At 44.3% G+C, this 15,016-nt stretch overlaps 1 protein-coding gene across 12 annotated transcripts in view; it reads right to left on the bottom strand.

Annotated features, from left to right (window-relative positions):
- Positions 1-15,016, bottom strand: part of shank3b (SH3 and multiple ankyrin repeat domains 3b) — a 38,320-nt gene that overhangs the window by 11,743 nt on the left and 11,561 nt on the right. For 2 of the 12 annotated variants that reach the window (XM_026327046.1, XM_026327057.1), the window contains exons 1-19: positions 10,509-10,565; positions 9,306-9,477; positions 8,884-9,087; positions 8,667-8,738; positions 8,400-8,508; positions 7,677-7,828; positions 7,289-7,418; positions 7,080-7,117; positions 6,846-6,962; positions 6,629-6,706; positions 6,040-6,106; positions 5,721-5,943; positions 5,360-5,535; positions 5,150-5,263; positions 4,977-5,052; positions 4,438-4,520; positions 3,283-3,407; positions 1,170-1,302; positions 489-569 (exon numbers count right to left, since the gene is read on the bottom strand). In XM_026327046.1, coding sequence (XP_026182831.1) covers positions 489-569; positions 1,170-1,302; positions 3,283-3,407; positions 4,438-4,520; positions 4,977-5,052; positions 5,150-5,263; positions 5,360-5,535; positions 5,721-5,943; positions 6,040-6,106; positions 6,629-6,706; positions 6,846-6,962; positions 7,080-7,117; positions 7,289-7,418; positions 7,677-7,828; positions 8,400-8,508; positions 8,667-8,738; positions 8,884-9,087; positions 9,306-9,477; positions 10,509-10,531 — 2,173 coding nt within the window. In that variant the 5' untranslated portion in view covers positions 10,532-10,565. Of the gene's footprint in view, positions 1-488; positions 570-1,169; positions 1,303-3,282; positions 3,408-4,437; positions 4,521-4,976; positions 5,053-5,149; positions 5,264-5,359; positions 5,536-5,720; positions 5,944-6,039; positions 6,107-6,628; positions 6,707-6,845; positions 6,963-7,079; positions 7,118-7,288; positions 7,419-7,519; positions 7,573-7,676; positions 7,829-8,399; positions 8,509-8,666; positions 8,739-8,883; positions 9,088-9,305; positions 9,478-9,877; positions 10,039-10,236; positions 10,480-10,508; positions 10,572-15,016 lie in introns of those variants that run through there. The other 10 variants (XM_026327053.1, XM_026327055.2, XM_026327054.2 and 7 more) reach the window with 10 other exon arrangements.

Raw genomic sequence — 15,016 nt, 5'->3', positions numbered from 1 at the left:
TCTGAACTTCAAACTGTTGAAATACAGAGAAAGTGTTCAGTGTCTGAGCTGCAGCCCCGAGCACCTGAACCAAACACCATCACAGCAAGGCCAACTTTATTTATACAGCACGTTTCACACGGGTCAGTGCACAATAAACGGATTTACAGCTAAAACACACTGAGGCAGGAAAAAAGCAATGAGAACAGAACTGAATAAAATACAATTAAATACAAAGTGGAAGGAATAAATATGATGCAGTGACTAAATGAATAAAACAAGCAACATCACAAAAACACGTTCACACAAAAGCCACAGAAACAACCATAACGCCTTCAGGTCATGTGACTCACCGAAGCGTCGCCTCCTGGCTGCAGACAGAGCAAAGGTCAACACACACTCCTACAGTTGGACTAAAGTCAGTGTGTGTGTGTGTGTGTGTGTGTGTGTGTGTGTGTGTGTGTGTGTGTGTGTGTGTGTGTGTGTGTGCGCGCGTTTGTTTGTTGTACCTATCTCCTCCAGGTCCGCTGTCATAGACTTGGATCGGAGCGTCAGTGACGTGCTGGGGGCTCGTTTCGGAGGGGGTGGAGCTACAAGGCAGGAACCAATCAGATCACAGACAGGGTGAGAAGTCAGTGCTGCACGTGACAGTAAGACTGTCGCTGTAGCTGATTTAGCTGCATCCTCTAAACGACATACAACCACAGATCAACATAAATATCTTACGTCCTCACAGTGTGTCACTAGTTTTAATCTCAGTCCTGTGACACGTCCAAACATCTCAACCTCCAAAGTGAGAAATAATAGATCATTATATAGAAAGTCGAGCAGAAGCAGCATGATTCTTGATGAACAGTGTGGGGTTAGTTTTTAAAGCACAGAGATCTGATTATCAGAATTCAACACATCAAGTGTCACAAACAATCAGATAAATAAAACCAAATAAAATCCCAAATGTGGAATATCACAGCATCTGTTAAATAAAATAAAGATGTTAGGTGTATTAGATATTTGTCCAGAAACAAATAGAACAGTCAAATAAATTAGAGCACAGTGAAAACCTGGATTTAGGAACAGATGATTCATCACTTCATTTCTGTTTGGTTCTGTAAAACGTCTTTATCTCGACCTGTTCTCCTGCCTGGACTTTCTGTTTCAGATTGTGTGTTGAGCTTTTGACTGAGCCGTACCTTTCTTCCTGAGCAGGTTGGCTTCAGACTTTCTGGATACGGACACGACTTTCATCACCAGTCGACTTCCTCCCTGTCGGATCAGAGCGACGACCTGCCGGTGGCCCACCTTCACCACGTCGGTGCCGTTCACCTGGCCCACAGACACAGTGAAGGTATGTTACACAGCTGGATGATGTGTAGCAGGAAACTAATGATGAACCAGTACATCCCAGTTCCCATACTGGTTCCCTTAATAGAGCTGGAGTGTTTTTATGGTACAAACCATATACTGAAGTAACAACTCATGATTTAATGTTATTTACCTTTAACAAATGATCCAAGTCGCTGTGGATTCCTCTGATTAGTTTGTACTTGATAGATTATCAATTAAGGAACATCTAGTCTGACCACTGACAGAGCGCTCTGATTGGCTGTTCAGGTCAGCAGATCAGTAGTTTCACCCATTTAGTGCAGTTTCCCATTATTCTTCTCTCCACCTGTACCTTTCTTCTTCTACAACCAAAGACCAAGTCCCACCAACAGCAGCTTCTTCTCAGACATGTTCTGGATCAGAAGCAGCAATAAAACTGTCTGTGGTGTGAAAATGGACAGTTTGTATATCTGCAGTATAGGTCTTCCACTGTCCCTTTTTGAGTGATTAATACAGACTACTGCCCCCTGCTGGTGTGGAGAGGTACTTCCTCTCAGCAGGTGCAGAACATACATGCTGATTGGCTGTTGGCTGGAGCCTGTGTGGTGCGTTCAAGTGACATTTGATGTTCCTAGTGTCTCTGTTGTTAATTCACATTTACTTCATACATTTAGTGATGAGTCTCCAAATTGTCTGCATTCCAGTTCTGCAGCAGCTCATCGTGTCTGATCAGCCTCTGAAACAGAACCGAACCTGCTCTCATGGACATTTTTAAACCTGTTCCTGCTGCAGTTACTGCAGTAAAACCAGACAGGTCATGTTTTCTGCTGCAGCAGCAGGTAAATGTTTGGATGTGGAGGTTTAAAAAAAAAAAAAAAGGAAAAAAGGAGGCTGATATGTTTTGCTGCTAGAGGCCGATCAAACACACATGAGCTGCTGTGGAGCTGGAACACACGTCATTTGGAGGCAGATCAGTAAATGTGAATTAGCACATTTTAGTTTAATTGAGCATCTATTAGAAACTAATCACAGGATGTCAGTGACTTGATGAATTGTTATTGGCAACTAACACTAATTCATGAGTCGTATGTCAAACATTAAGTTGATTTGTTGTCTTGCTGTAATTTCTGTATTTACCTAAAAAACAACAGACCACACCGTTATCTCCACCTGCACCATGTTTTTATTGTCTATTTCAGCTGTTGACAATCAGACCACACTGTTAATGTGCAGGAACCAGCATGTTCTTGATTTCAATCTGTATTTCCTGGTTTTTGTTCCTCCAGGTCCTGGCTTGTCTGATGGGCTAAAGGTCTTCTCCTCCAAGGACCTTGGTCCTGACTGAGTGCTGGAGTTCCTGGGGGGGGAGGGAGAAGGGGGGGGGGGGGGAGGAGGGAGAGGGAGTGGAGGAGGGAGGGAGGAGGACACAGGTCCACACAACACCACTACACTCCTCCCCAGGCAGCCCCCACCCCCCCATCACATGCTGACCCATCTCAGTTTCCTGGGTCATATCCACCTTTCCCTCCCTCATGTCTGAGAGGAAACATGTTGCAGACATGAGACCTCAAATCCTTCAGATGAAGCGTCCAATCTCAAGCTGATGTCTGATAAAGCGGCGTGTCAGATGGTCTGCTGTGTCCTTGCTCATGTTTCCTCCATCCTCAGAGCAGGTGTAAGAACTTTAAGACAGTCTTCAAGATGGCGGACTGGTTTCTGGGTCAAATTAGGAGCCCCAGTCAGTCCACCATCTTGAAGACCTTTTACACCTGGAGGAGACATGAGCAAGGACACGAGCAAGGACACAGCAGACCATCTGACACGCCCCTTTATCAGACATCAGCTTGTGATTGGACGCTTCATCTGGTCTCATGTCTCCAACATGTTTCCTATCTCCTCACACCCCCTGGCACCAAGGGGGCAGGACTAAGACATGAGTGAGGGAAAAGTGGGTGCACCGTAGGAGACTTTGCACCTTACCTCTATGAGGAAGTCTCCAGTCCGAAGGCCCGCCCTCCAGGCCACGCCCCCCTGGTCGACTGACTCCAGGTACTGCAGAGCAGGAAACGCTGGCGTTGGAGCAAACTCCTCGATGGGCGTCTCAGCTTGGAAGGAAAAAAACAGAGAAAAGACGTTAATAAAAAAAACATGAACACCAGCGTTTGATGGTTCGTTACTGGCTGATTTCAAATGTGGGCGGGAATTAAATCTGATACAAAAACACTGAGCAGAGACTAAAAGTTATTTTACATCAGACTCCGTTTATTAGAATGAAAGCCAATCAGCTAACAGGGATTCTTCTGAATGTGTTTCCATTGGTGCAGAGCCCTAAAGACAGACGGCGAGGAACAGGTCTGAGCAGCAGATTCAGATTGTAATAAAACAGTTTAATGACCATCACAGCCTCAAACTGATTCTGGGGGGTGTAAATCACTGTCTGATCTTTGCTAATTGTAATACTGGATCACTGACAGATTAGATTAGATCAGATTAGAGAGAAACAACCAGAGGCTGCACCTTCCGGTATCACTTCCTGTGGTTACCACTGTTGATACTCATCCATTTCATTAAATGAAGCAGTGACGCACTAATATAAATGTAGCGTCCAATCGTACAATCCATTAGAATAAAAAAGTTAAATGCTGTTGGTACAGAAAACACCAGATCATCTGTAGCTACAGGACTCCTCGTTGTCATAACACTTTTAGCTCTACAGCTCTGGACCAATGGAAATGCAGTTAGAAGAAACGCTTTTAGCTGATTGGCTAAATCAAAAAGAGACTATGGACATGTGACTGACCTTTTTCGGTTTTACGGCTATAACTTACACAACGTGTGTTTACACCTTAGAAATCCAACTTTAAATGTCCCAACCTGTGATCCTGTTGGACCTCAAGTGGAACCAGCAGCCTGCTGTGCTTTCAGACTTTCAGTTTTCTAAATTACTGCATGTTGCCACATGAGGATCAACACAAGGCTTCTGCTGATTCTGTAGATATTATGAAACAGCACAGCGAGGAGTTTTAAAGTGCTCTGCTGTTCCTCTGAAGACTTCGCTCCGTTTTAAATATCTTTCCCTTCCCAACACCTCCAAACACCCACCACTCCTCCATCCACCCATCCCTCGCTTTCTACCTTTAGCTCCTCTGAGGACGAAGCCGAATCCCTCGCTCTCTCTCTTCTGCAGCACGGCCGTCTTCTCCTCGATCACGTAGTCACTGACACAGAAGAAACACACATTTAAAGAAATTGAAGAGGAAACGGACAACGTGCGGTTTTCCTTCAAAATCACACAGCGAGGTCCAGATCTTAAAAAGGCTCCACCAGCTTCTCTCTGCTCACAGCAACATCTGGTTTTTGGAAAAAGACGAGTCTCCCATTGTTGGTGAGGAAGAACCATGTGAGCCAGTGCAGCGGTGTGGCTCCCTGCTGGGGTTTTAATAGTTTAGCACAGACCAATAAGCTGAACCAGCTTCTGGATTCACACACGTTACGATGACGACACCAAACAGAAAACCACCAGCTGCTTCCTTCAAAATCCTCACACTTTTTCCCTCTGTCTGGGTAACCAAGTACATTCAATCAATAAATTCATAACTGTGCTGTGATATTTAATTAGGTGGCTGTGTGTGTGTGTGTGTGTGTGTGAGCTGAGTGCAGTGATGGTGTTTTACCTGTAGGAGGTGTAGTTGTCATATGATCCTACAGTGTAGTGTCTGAACAGCCTCTTGGTGCGGTCCTCCCTCGTCTCTGAAACACAACACGACATGTCAGCACAGTCGGCGAAAAACAGCAAAGCTGCTCCACTACACAGCCTGTGTGCCTGTGTGTGTGTGTGTAGATTTACCCAGTCTGGGGTCGTACTGTCTCATCTGGACTTCTTCCACACAGTCTGCAGGAAACCAACCCGTCCGCCCTTTAACACTTCCCTCCCAGAATCCTCCTTCACCTATAGACAACACTGCAGACCCACAACACACAAACACGTCATCACTACTGTAAACGTACATGACACTGTGTCGTTGTCTCAGCCACGCACACAACACAACTGCCTGACCTTTGACACGCTCTCCTCGGTGCAGCTGGATCTCTCCGGGCCCCTGGGGGACGTGGGACCGGGTAGCGATGAAGGTGCGTCCTGGCACGGCGCTGTACAGCCTCCTCTTCCTCATCTGTGGTGTGAGGGGCGGGGAAGAAGGGGGGCTGGTCTCCACATGACCCCCACTGCTCGGGCTGCAGACACACAACCAGAACTTTAAACATCAAGCCTGTTGTCAGAACCAGAACCCAGAGTCCTAACAACTGTAAAGACCAGGAACTACAATACTGAACAATACGTCTACGACTTCACACTGCAGCTGCTGTCAGGAGTACGAGCAGTGACGATACACATTATGACAGTAACAGTGTGTGTGTACCTGAGGCGGCGTGTTTGTCGCCGCAGAGAGTGTGTGTGTGTGTCGTGGTGTGTTTCCAGGCTTTGGAGGGATGGGCCTGGAGAGGAGGCGGGGCTTTCCAGAGCATTGTCACTGACGGAGCGAATCAGAGAGCGAGGAGACGACAGGCCATTTCCAGCCGGTGCCCGGGTCACGCCGACTCGGCGGCGTTTGGTGTAGGAGGGAGTTTCTCTGAAGGGAACTGCTTGGGCACGTGAAAGACAACCAGCTAGTGTAAGATGTGGAAATACTCACATACACACACGATTTTACTGATTTATCAAACTTGCATTAAACTCACCAACATCAGAGGTTTTGTGGATCTTAATGATTTCGGCCAAATCAAAGTTTCCAGCAATGATCGCCACCTACGCACACACACGCACACGCGCGCGCGCGCACACACACACACACACACACAGATACACACTCAGTTCAATCATAACAGCATCAGCTGGATCAGAAACTGAGCTTTAATAAATCTTAGATTAAACTGGAAAAAAACAAAACCTACAATGTTGGGAACTATTTTTAGTGGCGGATGAAAATATGGCCTGTAGTGAGCAGCAGAAAAGGATTAAGACAGGTGTATGTGTGTGTGTGGTGGGGGGGAACTGGGTGACAGTTCATTTTTCAGGTGTGCAGAGCTACAGGCTCCTGAATCCTTTCATATATAAGAGATTTTAGTTTTGATTTTCAATAAATTTGCAAAAACTTTATCACTTTTCACTATGGGTTTATTGAGTTATTGATGACCAACATTTTACCCTTTTCAAAATAAATCAGCAACACAAAGCCTGCAAAAAGTGAGGGAGACTTAATATTGAAGCCACTGCACAGATACTTGACTTCAAAAGCGGTCTGGTTGTTGTAGTTTTGTGTCTAGTTACCTGGAAAGCGGTCTGGTTGTTGTAGTTTTTGATGTCCTTGTTGGCCCCTCTGAACAGCAGCACTCTGGCACAACTGTCCTGTAAAACAGCAGGAAATTATCTCATTAACCATAAAATAATAATCATCATCATCCTGCAGATGAAATTTCACCTTCAGCCCTTCATGGTGAAAAAAATCTATTTTTCAGAACCAGAAACTTTGTGTAGTGTGTGTTACCTGGTTGTAAAGTGCACAAAGGTGCAGTGCGGTGTTTCCTGATGCATTCTGGGAACTCATGTCAGCACCATAGAACAGCAGGTGCTCCAAGTGCTGCACGTTACCATAGCGACATGCCTGAATTCACACACACAAAAAATCATAATTGTACAGGGCCTGAGCTACTCATCAGCACAGTCATTTCACTGATTTAGTGTGTGTGTGTGTGTGTGTGTGTGTGAGTGTGTGTGTCACCTGGTGGATTTCCTGCCAGCCGTTCTCATCAGTCATCCCTGCAACCATGACAACAAGAAATCTCTGAAGTGTTTTTTTCACAAAATTAATAAATAATAAAAACAGTCTGCTTTTTTTTTAGGAGTGACATCATCAGCCACACACACACACACACACACACACACACACACACACACAGAGGTCAGATTGACCCCACTGAGCCTCCGTACCGATGGTGGCGTGGTCTTGCAGCAGCAGCTCACAGCAGTAGGGGGCGCCACCAACCATGGCAGAGTGATAGAGCGGAGTGAGGCCTCTGCTGTCCTTGTAGTCCGGAGATGCTCCGAGGTCCAGCAGAGTCTACAAGGTCCAGAACCAGAACCAGACAGGACATGCACCGTTAGAGGCTCATTATCAGACGACATACACCAAACAAAGTGTGTTGTGTAACTGTGCTCAACCTGCTGCACTGACGGCTTACAGACATTAGGAGACTGAACTGCTTTATTTTGTTCTACAGTCAGAAGGAAAGTTGGATGTGTGAGGTTTGTAGAACTGACTGTAAATAGCTCAGATGTGAGAGGAGTTAAAACATGTCAAGTCAGCGTTTGTTCTCACGGTGAGGGCAGTGCTGTTCCTGCAGAGGACGGCCCGGTGCAGGGCGGTGATCCCATCCCTGGTCCTGAAGTCCAGGTGAGCTCCTCCACTGCGAAGAACTTTAATCAGCTCACAGCTCTCCTCCAGCTGGACCGCCAGAGTCAGAGGACACTCTAAGACAGAGACGACACGTTCAGGTTCCACAAACACATTTCACATGAAGATCACAACGGGAGTGTAAAGATACTGAATCTAAACCACCACATGAGATCAAACTCAGAGAAAATATAATTAAACAGGTCAAATTTTCTTTGGTGACTGTTCCAAAATGTCTTGGAGGGAATTTGAGCTAAGAACCAGAGACACAATACAGAACAGAAATAAAACCAACAGAAATCACACATTTCATGTGAAGCTGCTGTAAACTTATATAAATATATATATATATATACACAGGAGCACTTTTTGAAAAGGCTCCATTCATAGTTTATAACTCATAATTAACACTGATGGTTAATAATTTATGGTTGTTAGATCTTTGTGGGTTTTGCTCCAGATCTGCACTGGAGAGATTATTTCCCACAACCTGGCAACACAAATGTTGCTCTTATTAATGGAAAATAACATTAATAAATGACTTATCCCCCATTATTTAAGCCGTTAGTCACAGCTTATACGTATCAGATTGACAAAGCTCCTCAGAATGACGGAGCTGGGAGTTGTACTGTGTCGATCCGTGCTCACCGCCGCTCTCAGAGTCATGGAAGTTGGGGTCCAGGCCTTTTTCCAACCACTTGGAGACTTTCTCTACGTTCTTCTGATGAACATGTTCCATGAAACGCTTCAGATTGGCCTGAAGAAAGAGGCTTTGCATTATTCTCATGCAGCAAACCAAAGGACCAATCACTGCACTGTTTGCTGTGGTTATTCTAATTATTATACAGGATTAAAGTGTAATGACCAACAAATCGGTGTTTGTTCATCGAAATGATCCACTGTGTGTGTTCGTACCTTGGTGTGCAGCTTGGCCAGCTGCTTGTCGTCCACGTAGCTCTGCGTGTAAACTCGCCTCTTGTAACGAAACTGTAAAACAGACGTACAGGGTCATATGTTTTTGGTGGAAGTCACATGACTGATGAAGCTAAAGCATCAATGATGACAGACTAAGAGTTTCTGGGTGGTTTGTGGGTATTTTTGTGCACCGGGTAAAACGAAACACAAACTTTACCTCCAGGTATGGGATGGGTGTGATGGGAGGAAGAGGATACTCCTTCAGCAGTCGCTCCTCGTCCAGAAACTTTCCGGCTCGGCCGTTGAACGCCGGCTGGAAGAGACCATAGTTCAAAACATCCGACAGAGACTGAGTCAACGTCACCAGAACCCTCTGCTTACTGGTCCAAACTGGTAACTCTGGGTCCAACCGCAAACACTTCTGAGAGAGCCAGAGCGACAAACAGACAGAGAAAAGACAGACAGAGGCAGACAGACATACAGGTTTGTCCTGCTGATTCATTCATGTGACCTCTGAACTCCAGCTGTTGACTGTCCTGTGTATTAATGTATGTACTGTGTGCCTATGTGTATATTGTGTACTTTTGTGTATACTGTGTACTTATGCGTGTACTGTGTACTTATGTGTGCACGTGTTACCGTCTGCTGTAGGTCTGGGATGCCAATGCGGACGACAATGCTGTTTCCAGGGGGCGTGTCATCCGCGTCGTCGTCCCTGGCAACAGCAGAGCCTGTCGGGTTGCCGTTAGTAACCGCCTGTTGCCGCGGGCGATCATGTTTGGTGTCAGCAGCCGGACTCAGAGGCATGTGGCTGAAAGACAAACTCAGTGATTACAGTCTGCAACGGAGTTAATGGATCAGACTGCAAATAATAATTAAACACTTTATTTCATAAAAGTGTTTTAATGAGCTCGTGCTCCGTCGTCTGAGGAGGGAAAACATTCAGCGAAGTGATGTACAAACTGGAGACTTGAAGTCACCAAACAGCTTTACGAAGGAATATTTTTCCAAACAAAACACGCAGACACGTTATAAAATAACACAAACAACTGCAGCTGTTTGAGTTTTGAATCAATGTCTGGGAAATAAAACAGCATTATCATCAGGGTAACTGTGACAGGCATTGGGAGGTTTATTGATCAACAGAAAACTCCTGTAACTACTTTAAAAATCAATTATTTGATTCAAAAATATTGAAAAACGACAAATACCTGCAGCTTCTAGCCTGTTAAATTATTTCCCTCAGGATAAACTGTAATCCCTGCAGAACTGACATCGACGCCTTCAGCCTCTGTCATACTTTGTGCTGAATAATAATATTCATCACAAATCAGACTTGTAACCAACTTGTAATCAGCCTCAGCTCGTTCGTCACGCCAACTTGGCACTCATGCTAACAGGAAGGTGCCTAAAAACCAAAAAATGTGGACGCCAAACAGCGCTCTTCATTGTAACGCACAGGGTGTTTAAGTCAACACAGTATTTTTCACTCACACAACAGACAGTCACACAAGTGGAGTTGTCAGACGACTGTAACTTAATTATTAATTTCCCTGCCCTGTGTGCTCACAGCATGGCTGCAGATTACTGGTGTTTGTTGGTCTGGAACAGGTACGGCTCTTAACGCTACCTGTTCTTGCACTAAGAGGTGTCTGTGCTGTGTATTAACACTGGCAGCTGAGGAGACTGACTTCCATGAGGACAGAGACATTAGCATGAATCTGACAGCCTCCCACAGACTTTTCTCACTGCAGATATTTTGCATTTTCAAATGATAACGGTAATAATGGCTGATTTCCATTTCCAGCACAGACCAAAATGTAACACAGCGTCTTAACGTACATCCAAACATCTGCGATCGACATCTCACTGAGACCGTCCGACCTCTTCTCCAACACTAATAATGGGCTCAGGAAGTTACATCACATCCTGTTTTTACCCTGAACAAAACGTTCACACGCAGACAAACAGGCTGTGTCTCCTCAGAGTTCATGGCTCAGAACATTTGGCAGCTTTTTGTTCAGAAACACAAACTGGCAGCCAGTGATGGGAAAAACTCAGTACATTTACTCAAGTACTGCACTTCATCACAGTTTTGAGGTATTTGTACATTAGCTCCACCTTCACAACCTGACACATTCAAGTCCAATAAAATCAAATTACATCACATACTTTAATTTCTAAAGGGCCATTCTGCACAAAGACTACTTTTACTCTGGATACTTCAAGTACACTGCTTTTGTACTTTTACTGCAGTGACATTTTGAACGCAGAACTTTTACTTAAAACAGAGGATTTTTGCACTGTGGTATTACTACAGTTACTGCAGTAAAGGATCTAAATACTTCTCCCAGTGCTGATGAAGTCATTTCTGATGTCCCCTGTAAAGATTTAGAGGCTGTGTGAAAATGATTATGCTCTGATAACTAAGGAGCAGTTCTGGTAGTAAATGTTTATTTTCTTGCTGAGAGATGAGAAGATCTTTACCCCCCTCAGTGTCTGTACAGTAAATATGAAGCTCATTATTCTGAGATGCAGCTATTCACAGTATTTTGACAGATTATTGTTATGTAAACATCTATTATATATCCCGAGTCCTGCCTTTAAAAAAAAATAGTCCCCACTATTAAAATTCCCACACTGGGCCTTTTCACTGACACTTCCTCTACTGTTATTCTCTGTTCAATACAAGACCTTATTGTGCCTTTAATTATCGTTTGTATTAATCATCCCTGGTGCTAATTAGCAGCTGATTACCATTCACGCCAACAAAGCAGAGCAGAAGTGAAGTCAGAACTTAATGGCTGCTTCCATTACAGCCGAGGATGGAGGAGGAAGGGACGGCGAGCGGAGGATAAGTTGTGAGTTGTCATAGAAACTGGAATAGCAGGGAATCCTGTGCTAACCTCACTGTGTCACCGTGTGTGTGTGTGTGTGCGTTAAAAAAAGCCCCCTGATCTACATCCTCACTGTTGCCATGGCAACGCGGTTGAACAATTTTCGCAGTTCCCGTTTAAAAACTACCGACCTACCTGCTGCTGCTGCCGACTCTCTCTCTCTCTCTCTCTCTGTCTTTGTCAACCTCGATCGGCCCTCATGGCAGTAAACGGTCCTCCTGCACGTGTTAGACCCTTGATGGTTTTATGCACTGATCAGGAATCGATTTCCAGTCTAAGATCAATACAAACTGGCCAGAGGAGAAGCAGATTTGCAGCAGTCTCAGTTCAGGGACAGTTCACATGTAGAGGGCGTCTCAAATGTTTGAAGAGGGATTTCAGTCTGTGGAGACAGACTCTCTAAAGGACCATATGTGACTTTTTCTGCAGGTTTTAGCCGGTTCACCACAAACCAACGGCACCGTTTAACACCGCTGACTAAACCATGACTAAATTATCTCCTAAAGATGTATATTCATCAGAGCAGAGACGGTGGACTAGTCAACTAGAAAATGAATCAAAACTATTGTGGTAACTGATTAACTGCTTCAGTTATTTTTCAAGCAAAAATTTAAAAAATGTCCTTTTTAAAATGAAGATTTTCAATTTTTTGCTGCAGGTCTTGAAACGGTCTAAGTAGCTTTCTTATATTTTATTTCCAAAGATCTACACAGTCATTCTAGCCTGTTAGAAAACACCCAGTACTACTGTTTTATACGTGGACCTTAATTAATTTGTTATTTTGTATTGATTAATCCTTTCATCAATTTTCTGTTTCTTTTCCAGGTCACATTTAATGATTAACTAATGATGCTGGAAGGAAAATGTGCTATAAATATTGATAAATGTGTTCACTTCAGGAGAAAATAAATCCTAAATGAGAAATAAATGACAGGAGAATGAAAATCACTGTTTGAATAAAACACGCACATTTCAGCTTTGAGCATTTTCTTAATCACATTTTCCCACAATTTTTGAAAAAGAAAGTGATTCCATCAGGAAAATAGATGAAAATGATCACTGGTTGCACCTGATTTACAGAAAGAAATCTGCTTTGTGTGAAGTAAGACACCGTCCAGATGCAGCCTGGTTTTGGTTTCCTCTAAATATGTTTTTATTTGTGTTGTATTTCAACTGAGGATTGGAGGAGAAGGGTGAAGTGAATTTGTTTCTCTTCACTTAAATCGCCCCTGTTCAGCACCTGACGCTCACATCTCCAACACGCGAGTGTCCTTGAAGGCACCAGCAGGGCGAGTTTTGAAAACAGTCAGTCGGTGCATTAACACACCATGATAATTCAATTTCACCATAAAGTCAACAAGTCCTGGAGGCTGATTTTCACAGCGTGCTGAGATGAAGGGACCGTAATGAAGCAGCCGCTGCAAATGAATCCCTTCCTTTCATTTAGTGCAGGAAAAAGCTAATTGCGATATTTAACACTGTGCTCTCACCCTGTCACACAGGACGAAACCTCTGAAATGTCACAAGAGCACATTAAAAGAAATTCAGATCAGTTCATTCGTTTCCTCATCACGCCTCACAGGAGGCTGCAGAGTATCCCAGCATGCACTGGGCTGATCCTGATAGAAACACACATATTCCTCTGAGACCAGTAGTCGCCTCGTCTCTGGTTTTTACTCGTCCTCTTGTTTATCTTCCCACTTTATCTCCTGCACCTGAAGTTCAGTGACGCCGTGTTAACTCCACTTCAACCGATTGTTCAGCTTCAGTTTCTTCAACTGTAAACCACCATAAGAGACACGACACATCCAGAGCAGTGGCCCCCTCGGTGCTGCGGAGGATATTTCTATAGACGTGCTCTTGCTAGTTTGCTTTTCTCACCTTGGCCCCGAAGTGACGCTGGGCGCCCGTAGCTCAGTGTGCGATGCTGGGCCACGGCACCAGGTCGCAGCCTGTTGCTGAGCCGTTGAGTCTCTATATGTGAACGACGACGACCAACAAGTTCGAACGACGTGCGGATTGTAAATTCACTGTCTGGCTGCAGCTCTGCTCGGTTTTTTCAGACGCTGTCAGACTGCTGGTTTGTTCAAGCTGCTTTTATCAGCTGTTTGCTTTTGTTCTGTAACAAACACATCGTTTTATCACTGCAGTTCATTTGTTCTCGGCGTTGACAGGCTCCCTGTTTTGACAGATTACAGTAAAGACTGAGCCAACAGAGAAGAAGGTCATCTGATACACTGCCCTGCAGCTCCGACTGTTACGACAACACTGCGGCAGGCTCAGACGCAGGCCGTGTAAACGTCCCAACCACTTCTTGCTTTGACAATCAGCTCTGAGTTTCTGGGTTTGATTTCCAGCCATTTCTCTCCACTTCAGAAAACACTTCAGATCCACCAATCAGAGGCTCTGAATCACCTTCCTGCCATTTAAAACTCCGAAACAAAACCTTTCCTGTCAGAGAGGGGAGATGGTCGCCCTCTGGGAACACACAGTCCAATAACAAGCAACGCCACAAGTCAACATCCTGACAGAGACCGAGTGGTCGGAGTAATAAGGTTTCCTCTTGGTCAGTCTGATGGGCGGGTTCAGAGCCCAAAACAATGACTAAGCCCTTCTGAAAAACCCTTACGATGTTGTGTTTTTTCCTTTTTGTGTGGGTTTCTCTTAATCCTTTTCTGTTCTGAGGCTTTTTTTGCAACAGAAGAAACCACAGAAACACAAAGAACAGCAACCTTAAAAGACTTGTTAATCATAGGGCCTTTCATGCATCGCAGCCTGAAACAACACTCAATGAATCAGAGCTTTTCTCTGTTGTTTCATGGATTAACCTTCAAAATGAAGGTAAAGACAAATGCAGGCCAACTCTTCGACAGCTGTTCAAATACAAACCCGCGACAGCTCGGTTACACACAAGTTTCCAAATGACTCCTATTATTTACAGTTGAGATGAAACAGGAGGACTGTGTTCGATCTGTACCGTCCCCACTGAGCCTCTGACACGGCGTCTTCGGCTCGACAGACACTGCAGGATTTAATTAACCTCATAGCAGATCACATCTCAAACCTTTTCCACAGGACAAAACCAAAGACTCACACACTCTTCACCGGGTGGTAACACAAGAAAATTCATAATGATGAATTATTATTATCAAGCAATGCTGACAAAAATTAAATGATGGAACCACAAAGAGACAAAACAGCATGAGACCCATAAAAAAAAAAAAAAATGAGACCACGAAGATGTAAAACCAATGAATTTCACAAAAAGACCACAGAAAGATGCAGAGACACAGAGACACACAGCAAAAAGAAACTAAATCACCACTAAATCAGCCACAATAGAAAGATCCAAACCAGACAAAAATTCTCTCAGTGACGTAAAATGACCATAAAAAGATGTAAAACCACAACAACTGTACTTTAAGTCCAATATCCAATCATCATCTTCACAAG

The sequence above is a fragment of the Mastacembelus armatus genome, chromosome 23 (genome assembly GCF_900324485.2).
Source record: "Mastacembelus armatus chromosome 23, fMasArm1.2, whole genome shotgun sequence".
Taxonomy (NCBI): Eukaryota; Metazoa; Chordata; class Actinopteri; order Synbranchiformes; family Mastacembelidae; genus Mastacembelus; species Mastacembelus armatus.
Note: the sequence above shows the minus strand (reverse complement) of the source record. Positions and strands in the feature narration are given on the sequence as shown.